The 13156-nt window shown below is 39.4% G+C and overlaps 1 protein-coding gene across 1 annotated transcript in view; it reads left to right on the top strand.

The window, feature by feature from the left end:
- The window catches only part of COL3A1 (collagen type III alpha 1 chain), a 124095-nt gene extending 112814 nt beyond the window's left edge, over positions 1–11281 (top strand). Inside the window, exons 46-51 of the mRNA XM_069225930.1 lie at positions 957–1010; positions 2272–2379; positions 3799–4096; positions 4376–4563; positions 7656–7898; positions 10796–11281. Coding sequence (XP_069082031.1) covers positions 957–1010; positions 2272–2379; positions 3799–4096; positions 4376–4563; positions 7656–7898; positions 10796–10942 — 1038 coding nt within the window. The 3' untranslated portion in view covers positions 10943–11281. The remainder of the gene's footprint in view (positions 1–956; positions 1011–2271; positions 2380–3798; positions 4097–4375; positions 4564–7655; positions 7899–10795) is intronic.
- The last annotated feature ends 1875 nt before the right edge of the window (positions 11282–13156 follow it).

The following is a 13156-nucleotide window of genomic DNA, read 5'->3' as shown; positions in this document are numbered from 1 at the left end:
AACAGTTGCATTATTCAGCATGAGCAGAAGAGGACCTAATTGAGCCACAGTTTTGACTTAAGCACAAATAACACTATCTCTAATTAAAATGTCTCTGATGTATGTCCAAGTTTGAAGGAAGAAATTACTGCTGGGACACTGAGGCAATTTAGTGCACAAACTAAATTTCTATATTGATCTGATGAATATATGAAATCCAAGAATGAGCAAAACAATTTTCTCCTATATATTTTTATGAGTGATGGAATTATGAGCAATACTGACCAACTGCTGGAAAGAAAACCTTACTTAGAATAAGTTACGTTTTTATCGTTGTAATAATTAAATTAATTAAAATAAAATAAATAAAACGAATTAGAAGTAATAGTTGGCAAGACACCTATAAATGTAGGTGCTTCTTTATGAATGATTTATTTGATTAATCTTTACATTAAAAACGATGGAAAACACATTGTTTCATTATTTCAACATATTGTCTTGCCTGTTCCATGACATACATCATTGTGTGTGCAGGCTACTTCGAAAGTCAACATCATTTTCAAGACTTAGCTCCATAGAAGGAAGGTTTGGTCAGCAAACTAGTGTTCCACAATAAAGCTTACATAGATTCAGACTTCAGGTGATGTATTATGCTGCATTGCTTGGCTTGTTGTCTTAAAGTACGTCCAGCTTCATTCAGATAAGTTAATTTTATATCGGTCTATACAGCTAATTCTTAGACGCTATTCACACATTCTTACAAGGCAAACATCACATCACAACATTCAGCAGGTTGGAGCACACTCAGGTTTCATTGGTATATTTGATTTACATATATTTTAATAATACTTTATAAATAAGGTGGCATACATATCTTTGAAAGGCCTTAGATACATATCATGATTTGTTTGCCCAGCAGCATCTTCCTTATGACCTAAACAATGATTTAATGTATTTTGCTTTCTTGTACTTTTCAGGGAGCTTCTGGCCATCAAGGTGCCAATGGAAGTCCAGGAACTGCTGGTCCCAGGGTAAGTGCAGCAGCTTCCATGTACATTAATGGGGTAACGTTAAAAATGTATGCCATACCTGGAACAAGAAGTCTATTTATTTTTGCACAAGCTATGATTTTAAAACCTCAAATCATATAACATCAAGAGCCATGGGGGCACAATAGGCATGTGCGCCCGCTTTCTCTGCTATTGGTCAGTTTAATATTACAGAAGGGGCCACAGACATATGTAGGGCTCCTTCTCTAACACAGACATCCCTGGCTCTACATTCATGGCAGCACAATCTCAAAGCGACATGCCTTAATTTGCATGGGGACGTGGCCTCAGGAAAATGAGGAGACACTTTGCCTCTGTGCCTTCACCGTATTACAGACACAGACTCGTAGGCAAATAAACTGTTGTAGTGGTGGGTGGCATTGAATGTTCTGCATTGAGGGGGCTCACACTCAGTGTGTCCTCCATGGGTACACATTGACATGGAGAATGGAGGTCCCATGGACATCCCTGACACTTTCCTTCAGATGAAAGCAGTCTCTCACTGTAAGTGCTTCCAGGGGAATCATTGCTTCCCCTCAGTGCTGGTGCACATTTGAGCCACCACTAGGAACAGCACACTTGTTGCGTTACAGAATTCTGTCCCAGACCCTGCCCAGTGCAAAGACTTAACTGTCCGCACACAGTGTTGAATGTTTCAGTGACATGAATCTAAAATCTGACCACTGGATGATTGTTGTGTGATTCATCACAATATTCTACTGTTAAGTCAATATGACAACTTATTTGATTATCATAAAATGAGAAAGTGCATGTCTCTCAGAACTGACCAAACTGTGATCTTGCTGAAAATTAAAAAGTGGAATAAACAGCAATGCCAAAACATGTCAATTTTATAGCAATAGCAGTGTGGCTTTTACACATGTTCGATTTGATTTTGAGGTATTATTGCCTTTAGATTATATTTGGAAAAATTGAAATTTCATGTGATTGCTCCATTGATATTACAGTGGTTTGGGAAATTTGAAATACCATTGAACTAGAAGTTTGAACATTTTCAAATATTTTTTTGAAAGAATGAGCCTGTTTGTAATGTGCCATTGAACATATGGATTACATGATTAATTTTCAAAGCTTGTGTAATGTCATACAAATGGTTAACAGGTTTTAATGCATTTATAAACCTAACCAAAAATGTCTATAGAAGCATAAATAATCCATTCAATGTATTGTTCATCAAGTGACAACTTACATTGAGATTCCATTTTATTTGTCATCGTCATAGGGCCCTCCTGGAACTGCTGGTCCCCCTGGCAAAGATGGTCATGGTGGCTACCCAGGACCAATTGGTCCTCCAGGTCCTCGTGGTAGCAGAGGTGAAACTGGTCCAGAGGTTAGTGAAAAATTGCATTGCAAGTGCTTATGCTGAAACAGTTGTCCCATCCATGCATTTATTGTAAGTTTATAAGGCTCAGTGGGGTGATATTTGACTTTAAAGACATGAAGCTTGTTTTTTTCAAATGTGTCCTACTGGCATACACAACCCTTTGGGAGGGCTGTGTTGTCTGCTAGGCAGAACATGTCAAGCCCTGCTCCATGTAAAGATACTCTGTAATAGAGATGATTGACTCTGTACCATGGCATCATGCCACTACTACCTTACGGATATGTAAGTTCTACTCCTAGAAAATGCTTACAATGCCATATGTAAGTAATCACTCTAGGACAATAATTTGCACTTTAGGACAATCTAATGCTGATAGAAGTGGCACTTAATCTGGTCTTTGAGTGAGCTTCATCAAGGTAAAGGAAAATTGCAATTTCAGAATTACTAGCTATTTCAGGTTGCTTCTTCTAAAATTCAAAGTTTGTATATAAAGGTAATCCTTGAAAATGCCAAAGATAACAAGCATTGGTTATTAATTTTTTTAAATTAGAGCAATAGATGATGGACTAACTTTATCTTCATCACTATTGTAATGATGTTCATCAGCAATAAACTTCCAAAAATTGTCCAGTGTATTTTTCACCAGGAGGTGGAGTGGTGAAATAAATATGGAGGAACAGAGCGGCCAGATTTATCTGGTATTTGAATCAATGTACTGAAGCATAGAGTTAAAGGCATGACTCAAAAAGTGTAGTTTACAGCATTGCACATTTATTACTTACCTGCATTCTTTGATGACTCTTTCCCCCAATGTTTGCTCCGGGGGGAAAGGTAGTGGTCTTACTGGGTTAATGCTGCCTCAGATTTTAGAGATATCCGTAATAGTGGTTCTATGTACCCTCTTTTTCTTAGAAGGTTGTGGGTATTATGTATATTCTTTACAGACCATATCTTAGCAAACCTTTAGCATTGATTTGCTTCATACACAGGAGCGATGCAAACACATGCTTTAGTGTATGACTTCTGGTGCTTGTATGGTCTGCCACATCAAATTAGAATGAAAGACCAAACTTGGACCACTCATAGTTTCTTACTACAAAAGTGTGATTCAAAATATGTCAAGGCTCACAAAGTATGTCACGGATTACACTAGTAGAACACCACTTGTATCAGCTATAACACTTTGCATTCATTGTTTCAAAAAGATGTCTGTGTATGATGGCAGTCACTTTTCAGGTACTAGCTCCATATCCTACCTCGTCCATCTCAGCTTTAAATCACATTTGGCTGCTTTTCAAGTTATATTTAAGAATTTATGGTCCAGATCCATTGATGTACTTGTGCTGTGCACCCTCCTATCTAAGTCTGTTGATTAAAATACCAGAGGAATGCAAGATTAATCACTTGTGCATGCTTACATTTTAGGGCTCGTCTGGCCCAGCTGGTGCCCCAGGACAACCTGGTCCTCCAGGACCACCTGGTCCTTGTTGTGATGGCGGTGGTGCTGGGCAGCTGGGAGTATTTGGTGGAGAAAAGGGACCCGGGCAAGCCCCCTGGTATGGTGACCAGCCAACAGATCAGAGAGTCAGCGCTGACGAAATCATGTCCTCCCTGAAAACCATTAACAGCCAGATCGAAAACATTATTAGCCCTGATGGATCACGCAAGAATCCATCCCGCAACTGCAGAGACCTGAAGTTCTGCCATCCTGAATTCGAAAGTGGTAAAGTGTTGCATAATACCATACTTGTATAAGTCACACATAGTTTTACTAAAGTTGGTACAAAATAGTAATAATTTTTTATGAATTCAATGTGACATCATATTAATGGGAAGTAACACAATTTGTTCATAAGAGTAACTGACGTATACACTATTTGGTCAATCTACTTAGTGGCCCTTCCCATATTCCAGGCAATAGAACACAAAAAGTGAGGTTTGCTTTGTTTGCTTTGTCTCTTTCTGAATTAAGAAGTTATTATACTGCTTTCTATATCCCTAGGTTATTACTGGATTGATCCTAACCAAGGATGCAAAATGGATGCCATCAAAGTATTTTGTAACATGGAAACTGGAGAGACCTGTGTACATGCTAACCCAAGCACTGTTCACAAGAAAAGATGGTGGACTAGCACAACAAATGACAAAAAACATGTTTGGTTTGGCGAGTCTATGGATGGTGGCTTTCAGGTATGGATTAAAAATCCAGTTTGTGAGGTTGTCCTGTGCAAATCAAAGCGTAGTCCAAAGATTCTTCTACATGACAATGTGCAGCACTATTTAGATGTGTTTTTGTTATTAATATCAGTTCTAAATACAGTTATTAAAGCATTTCACATTGAAGAAATGCTACTTTAGAGTTTAACTACTACTTATTTATTTTAGCCAAAATGACATTTATTCATGACCTATTTCATAAAATGACAATATTTTGATTGGTGTTCTAGGACATGCCTTGTACGAAAGCACCCTTTTGGGCATGTCAGCCCTCCATTTGTTGCCTGGTTTCTGATGTGGCCTTGACTGTTAGTGCACTGGGTCCCTGTTAACCAGGTCCCCAGTGCCAGATCTCTTTCCCCAAAACTGCAAGTTGCTCTGCACAATTAACAAGCACTTTAGCATCCACAGTAAGTCCCTAGTAAATGGTTCCCCTGGTACCAGGGTCTTGGGTACTAAGGAAGGTCCCTGAAAGCTGCAGCACCAGCTGAGCGACCACCAGGAACCCCTACCAAATCCAGACAGTGCTGCCATTGCAGACTGCTTGCGTTGGTGCAGGCTAAATTGAGAACATGACCTGTCAAACTCCTCTGTATGCCAATGTCCTCTATCACTGCATGTGCCAGGTGTAAGTCACCCCTAGAGTAGGGTGCATCAGGGTACAAGTAAGGGCATAAATGCTCGAGCAGATATGCATATATGCTCGAGCAGGTATATGCTCGGGCATCTATGCTCGAGCAGATTGATCCCTGTCAATTCTGAGACATAGTAAATGAACAGGGAAGCCATTTTAAATTCATGTGCTGGACACTGGTCATAACAAGTCCCCCAGCTACATGATGGCTTCTGTGAACCACCCCCACTGAATCCAGTGATGGATTTATTATTACATGGACACAGAGGGCACTTTAGATTTGTCCCCTGAAAACCTACCAGCTAATAGTGTGCAGACTGAATGGTCCTTACCTGTTCAGATGCGTTTCTGGCCCTACCCAAGGTGAGACCCTGCGCTCTCGAGAGTCCAAGACAAAAGCCTGCACTGGGCAGCTTTATTACCATCTCACCGAGGCAGGATGTACACTCCAGGGTGAGATGCTTCAAAGGCCTAGCCACCTTCGAAATGCGACCAAGGTCTCTCCACATGGTGGAGATGGCCGACCTACCTGTCCTGACCCCTTTTGGCAGCAGCACAGGCAGGAAAATGACCAGATAAGGAGGTGTGCCTACTTCATGCCAGTCCCCCTCCTAAGGGGGACAAGCTGAAGTGGAAACCACTTTTTAAATTCCTCCATCTTGCTTGGAAGGAATTAGGCCACTAGGGTTAAGGTTATGCCCGCTTCCCAACAGAAGTGGTCATAAGAATGGTGAAATCACCCTAAAGGTGGGCAGCCCATTGGCATATACCTGGCATTCCCTGTAACATCGCTAAATTGAGTATTTAGGTGGCACCCAGATTTATTCTTTGAGTGTGTGACTCGTTTATTGCCTCTGTGAGTACAGCAAATGCATAGCACTACCCTCTGATAAGCCGAACTGCTCACCCACACTCCCACAAAATAGAGCATTAGTCCTTTCTACTTTTGCCTCTGCAAAACAATTGGGCATCCATGGACTCTCTGAATGGTGTACTTCTTTTTAGTGCACCATATAGAGAGCCAGCTTCCTAGGCGCCCCGTATGATCGACTGTTTTGCCTTTATTACTTTCAATATTTGACTGGTTCTGCTGCAAACCAGCACACAAGCGTGATGGTTGCAGTAAAGATGGGCTGTGCCTGATCCAATTATGTGTTCTACTCACATGCAAATATGTCAAATTGATCTGGTGTGGGACCAGTACATCAACGTACAGTTAACGATCCAGCTGACCCAATTCTAATTTCACACATGATATGAAGTAGGACATTGCTATGTCCTAGAGGTCTAACTCTTGAAGAGACTGTCTTCTGCATGTTTGTAATGGTTACTTAATTTATCTTTTACTTATCATATGAATCACATCTATAAATACACTCCTTAACCTATGTAGATCAAATCAACGAAAGGCTTTTCTTAAGAATCATGCATATTATCTACTCCTAGATTTGGAGCAGGTGTCTGACTTTATAGTGATTTATAAAGGATCCTGGAAGAACTCCAAGAAATGTACATCAGCCATAAGTATCCTGGAGTACTTCAAAGCATAAAATTGATGAAGGGAGAATTTCTGCACTCATTAACAAATAAAATATGTAATTTATTTTTAAACAAAGAGGAAAATATTTTTCCTGTTGAAAAAACATATCTTCTGTGTTATGTGAATTTTGGGGGTATTTCCCTCTCAATCCCATTTAGGAAAGGCATGCAATCATAGTTTTGACATAAGGAGATTTACATGTATTTCCAAAGTAGAAACTACCTGCAAAAGGTGTATGAATAACACAACGTTATGGTTCCCATGTGTCCATCTGCTTTTGCAAAGTCCCTTCCATATACCTGTGATGTAGCAATCTCCTCATATGAGGGGACCTTTTGCATTATTAAGTATAGTTTGCAAGCATAAAGTTATACCATTTCTGATTCAAAGTTTGGAAAATGCTGTTTTTGTACATCTGTGTTCAGGTGTGCAAAAAATCTGTGAGTCTAGTTGCACTTGATTTACCCAAGCAATCCTCTGGTTAGGTTTAATAACTAAAAACCTCATTATGAGTGCCAGAGAAGTGGTCTTGTGAAGTCATTGCTACTACCAGAGTTGCTGATTCAGGCATGTTTAAGGGGCTCACTTACTGGGAATTACAATATGAACCTTGTGGTTCCCTGAATAATGAGAAATTAGCAGGGGAGTCGATTAACGGTCCATTTCCCTTGGTAAATCATCATTCTTCCTTGTAGTTTCACTGAGAGATTTTGGCATATTTCAGCATCTGAAAAATTCCATGTTGAAATAGACCCATGCACATTCTACTAAATGTTTGGCACTGTTTGTACTATTTAATGCTATGTGACTGTCATATCCAAGAGCAACCTAAGGTCACTAAGTGGGTGTTCTGTACAAAACCAAGATTTGTTATGTTCCTTTCTTCTACAGTTCAGCTATGGGGATGCTGATCTTCCAGAAGATGTCTCTGAAGTCCAAATTGCATTCCTCCGAATCCTTTCTAGCCGTGCATCTCAGAATATCACCTACCACTGCAAGAATAGCATTGCTTACATGGACCAAGAGAACGGAAATGTAAAGAAGGCAGTGAAGCTTATGACTTCAGTGGAAAGCGAACTGAAGGCTGAAGGGAACAGTAAATTTGCATATTCCGTTCTGGAAGATGGCTGCACTGTAAGTCACTCTCAATCATTCAAATTGTGTACACTTTAAAGAACACACCTTTCCTTTTAGTCTTTGAGATTCAAGCAGATGTGTCATCAAGAACAACAGCAATATGTTAATCATGCAGATGATGGGACATTTTATCAAGCATGTCTGTTACCAAAAATGGTTCCTGGCACTAGACACCTATCCTTCTATCTCTGTCACCTATGACTCCCGATCCCAGGATTGAGGCCTTTATCCACCCTGTGAAATGCAACATTGAACATGAGGTGATATTTGACTCTAGGATTTAGCTACAAGGAGCATATAATTGCTCTGTGCAAAGATTTTCCATGAAACTGTTTAAGAAGTATATTAAGAAGTAGCACGCAAGAAGTAAAGTGAAAAGCAGCTCCTGATTTAAATTCATGAATCTTCATGATGCTTAAACATGACTTTAGGTTTTAAACTCATGACATTTTTAAATCTCACTTAGTAGGAAGGGATAATGGGTAAACACACCCAACATAAAATTGAAATGAAAGAGTGAGTTCTACCTTGCTTGTGTGAGTGACGTTTTGTGAGTGATACTGAAGATTTACTCTTATTGTCTATATGACCTTATTTTTGTGAGCAATGCTCCAGAGCACTGAAGCTTTTCTCTTACTGTCCATGAATCTTTGCTCGTACTGTCTGTATGACCTTTTTTTGGTGAGTAATGCTCTAGAACACTGAAGCTTTCCTCTTATTGTCTATGACACCACTTGGAAATCATCTCCCTTATTGAGTCTACTTGTTGATATTTACTGACTTACAATTCTATGATGTATATTATGAGACTAGATGGTACTTCGCATGGTTGTGTGGTAACATGTGGTGTGCTCCACTGGTAATGAATCTCGCAAAGGGCAAGCTATATAGTCCATTTCATTTTGCAAGTCTTTAATTGCGACTTTTTGTGAGTCGTAATTAGAGACTCACAAAATAAATTGTACAAATGTGTCTCAGACATATTTAGTGATTTCCAATGGGGACATAAAGACCTACCATATCAATTTTTATGAGGTAGGTTGCAATTTGCGACCCCATTGGGAATGGCCATACTCACAGGGATGGTGGCCTGCTAGGGACAGCAGACCACCATGTCTGTGACTGCTTTTAAATAAAGCAGTTTTTTAATGCAGCCCGTTTTCCTTAAAGGAAAACGAGGTGCATTTAAAAAAAAAAATGAAAACATTTATTATCACTTTTTCAGAGTAGACAGTGGTCCGTGACCCTGTCTGCTCCTCTATCTCTGAAAATCAAACAGAGACTTTTGCAATTAAGATTGGGTGATCTTACAACCCTTGATTTCCTACCTCAATGGAAAAAGGAGGTTGGGACATATCTGCAGGATTATAGGCTATGCCATCAGGCTAGGGAGACATTAACCCATGTGGTCTGTATATGTCCAGTCCTGGTAAGCCAGAGAAGGGAGCTATTGAGAAGGAATTTAATGCCCTAGGAGTCTGATCCTGTAGGCCAGCTGCCATGACAGCACTTGACCCAAGCAATGAATATTAGACTAGTTCAGTTCCTGAGAATCTTTGCCTCGCTGATTGCCTCGCCCCGCTTCCTTTAATGAAGGAGAAGGGGCTGTTCAGACAAATATTTTCATCTTGGTTTTTATGGTTAATGGAATTGGATAGGTTTTCCTGCTGAGCATCCCTCTTCTAGGTCAAGGTAAGGGGTGTTTTAGATGCTTTTTGGATAAAACTTCAAATGGGGGAAGCAACCCACTTAACACTTACCACTTAACACCTGTTCCCAACCCTTTAGGCATTTTGAAACAATTGAGAGAGGGCTAGGTTGTACTTTTATCATTATTGTCCCAGCGCATCAGGTCTTTTATAAAGATGGTGTTTTTATTACAATGGTGTTTTATTGTCTCAATGTTGGGTGCTGCTTGTTACCTTTGTACTGTACTTTAACCTTGAATTTGCACTTTATCCATCATAATAGTTTGTATGTTAATTGGGAGGACTCAAAGGTGGTTATGGGCGAATGGGTAAGAACATATTTGGTACTGTTAACCTGCCCTTTTTTATGTTTTAGATGTTTTATGGTTTTTATTAACCAATAAAGTATTTTTTCACTCTCACTCACTCTCAGTGGTCCTTGGGACCACACCTGCTCTGAAAAAATATTGACGCTTCCATTCATAAAGTGTAAGGGGTCCCTGGGGACCCCTTCCCGTTTGTGAATTGTTTGCCACCAACTTAAAGTTGGGGGTAACTGTGAATGTTTTGCGACTGCATTCACAGTCGTAAAACATTCCTACATGCCAGTGCGATTTGGTATTAGGAAGGGAATCCCTAAACACGCTCCCTCCTAATACTGAATCTCAAAAGCAAAATGTGATTCGGTAAACAAGTTATCGAGTCTCATTTTAATTTAGTACATAGAAAAAAGCATATTTTCAATTGTAAATGACCTGCTGGGCCATTTGCGACTGGAATAATGCTTCGTACATCTGTTCCAAAGTGTTGTACATTTGTGAGATCCCGCCTCTGTCATCAGAACTCTGAAATGAGCAGCATGACCTATGAAAATGAGAATCTTTGTTCCAGTTTAGTTATTACTCGCAGGATGATACGTCCACGCAATGATAGAGCTAAAAGTCAGAATTAAATAAGCCTTTTCCTTATTTTGTACTGGACTGTTCTATGGGGTGACATAGGTGAGCCCTTATGAATTTCAGGACCAGAATTATAAACATTTTATACCCCATTTGCTCAAAGAATTGTGTAAACGTATGGGGGGGCAGTGTGGAGAAAAAAATAGCGCAGCTTAAATCCTCATGTTTATGTTGTCTGCAAATCTAAGATAATTATTGCGTGGTATTATATTTTACTTATAGGTGATTTTATTTTCATTCTTTACAGAGGCACACAGGAGAATGGGGTAAAACAGTCTTTGAGTACAGAACACGCAAGACAATGCGGTTGCCGATTGTGGACATTGCACCTTTGGACATTGGCGGCCCTGAGCAAGAATTTGGTGTGGACATTGGCCCAGTTTGCTTCTTGTAAATGAAAGACACTGCTTTACCTTAAACCATAGCCTATGTTTCACATCACATCCATGTCCCCTATATTTTCTTTTAAGATTGCCATCCGGTGCGACTCGTCAACTGTACGCCAGTTATTTATTTGCCAAAAGTTTGGAAATCGAAAACAAATAACTAGGTGTTAGAGGCTATTTTTTGAGGTATTTTGCTACAACACAAAATACAGTACAAAGTCTTTTACTCTATTTTTTTACCAATTGTTTTTTTCACAAAATGCCCCCAGTGGTGCTAAATAAATGTCAACGTTTAGAAACGACACTGAGTTATAAAGTTGAATGTTCTCCTTTTTAAAAAAAAATAAGCACTGATGAGCCCCAACGTCAAACTTGGCCCATCTTTCCTAACCAGGATGAAGCTCACAAATCAAACAAGAATGGTGTTGTTTAATCTACCTCATCGTGGACAGAAACTGGGTTAAGTTTGATAGCTCACTCAAAACACTATGAAAGAGAAAATTTCAAAATGGCACAAATTCGTAAAATTGAAAAATGTGTCCGTGCAAATCACAACTAAATACAGCAGAAGATGGGAACCAAACACCCAAAAGTCCTTTTATCCATGGATTTTAATTCCATAATTGTTGGTGCTTCTGTACTTCTCTGTTGCTGAGACCACTACAATAGGGAAGCGTAAAAGAAAGAAAATTATGGTGCTAATTGCTGATGTATTTCCACTTTCTGAAACTCCAATGCAGGGGTATTGAATTGTACTAACGTAAAGGATTAACAGCGCTTGTCCACAAGTTGTTAGTGAGGTTGTTTCTGATGCCTCATCTGCCTGTGGTCTGTCTGTCTTCATTCACTTCACAGATGTCAATGTAACACACTCAGTTACAGGGCCTTTTTGTTACAATCGTGGGGTGCCAGTGTGGAAAGCTATCCATCTGTGTAAGCTTCTTGTCTGGTTGTTGATTCATTTCATACGGAAAAGCATAATAAATGTTTTTATTAAAAAATGCAATGCCCAGTTCTTTAATGGTGGTTTTCAGCTGGCTTCATGTGCATGTACTCAGAGTCGACACTGCCATCACAAATCTGGTTGCTTTAAGTCTCAATACTGGTAGGTATTTTCTCTAGCATTAAGATATTTAGAAGGAATTGACTCAGTCCTGCACCTCTCCGAGCGACCTCTGATATAGCTTGCAATACAGCTCACACATGTGATGGATTATTTCAGGTATGCTCTAAATAAAGTTGACAAATCTTTTCACCCTAGCAGGGGGTAAGAGTAATTAGCATGACATCAATCAACATTCAATTTACAGTATGACCAATCTGGCTACACACTGCAAACCCAAATCAAAAATAAAGAGTGATATTACAAATGTATACTCAGGTTAATATATGCAATTCTCAAAACCAGGCTGTAGAGATATAGTAACACCTTTGTGTGCCCAAACCTCTGAAAGAAACAGAATCTTATTAACATTAAACCAACTAAACTCTCAATAACTCAAATACAAAGCAAAAATAACAACACTTGGTGCTCAGTACATAAGCACTGTCCAACCCATCTAAGCACTAGTACAAATTTCAATAATCTAATTAGCTAACGAAACAATGGGGATCCCTCAAAGACAGCAAGTCACTAATTGATGTGCTGGGCTACAAAACATGGGGACAAAAGATAAAAAGAAAATAAAGGACAAAAAGAAGTTGGAAAAATGACATCTGGGCAAAATGAAGCTAACAATGGTTTGCTAAACGTAAATAAAAATGGAAGATGTCAGCATCTCAGAAGCTTGATCAAGAGTCTTCTTATGGGTCAAAGAAAATCTAAATTCTCTCAGTAAGCATCTGGGAAAAGTGTGGGGAAATAGCAAAGTGGTCTCTACCTCTCAAAGTCCAAGGGTTCTCTCTTACTCTCTCCTACTGCAGCTAACTCAAAATGATAAATTAAAGTCTAAAGTGCGTGATAATTTGTCCGTTGGAAATGCCATATAGATCTGAAGATTTCTTTGTCCTGTCCTCTTGCATCATACAACAGACATTTGAAACATGGCTAGAAGTTCCCAATGCCGTCCTGGGAAAGTGTCTGTCCTTGGTGTCCTGTACGACTTTGTAACATACTGACCACTATTCATATTCCCTGTTTCTCCATGCACTATCTTCGAGGTTCATTTCTCAGGCTTTCTATGAACATAGCACATCTTTTTTTTTAAACTAACATTTCGTGT

Source organism: Pleurodeles waltl, chromosome 3_1, assembly GCF_031143425.1.
Source record: "Pleurodeles waltl isolate 20211129_DDA chromosome 3_1, aPleWal1.hap1.20221129, whole genome shotgun sequence".
In the NCBI taxonomy this organism is placed as follows: Eukaryota; Metazoa; Chordata; class Amphibia; order Caudata; family Salamandridae; genus Pleurodeles; species Pleurodeles waltl.
Note: the sequence above shows the minus strand (reverse complement) of the source record. Positions and strands in the feature narration are given on the sequence as shown.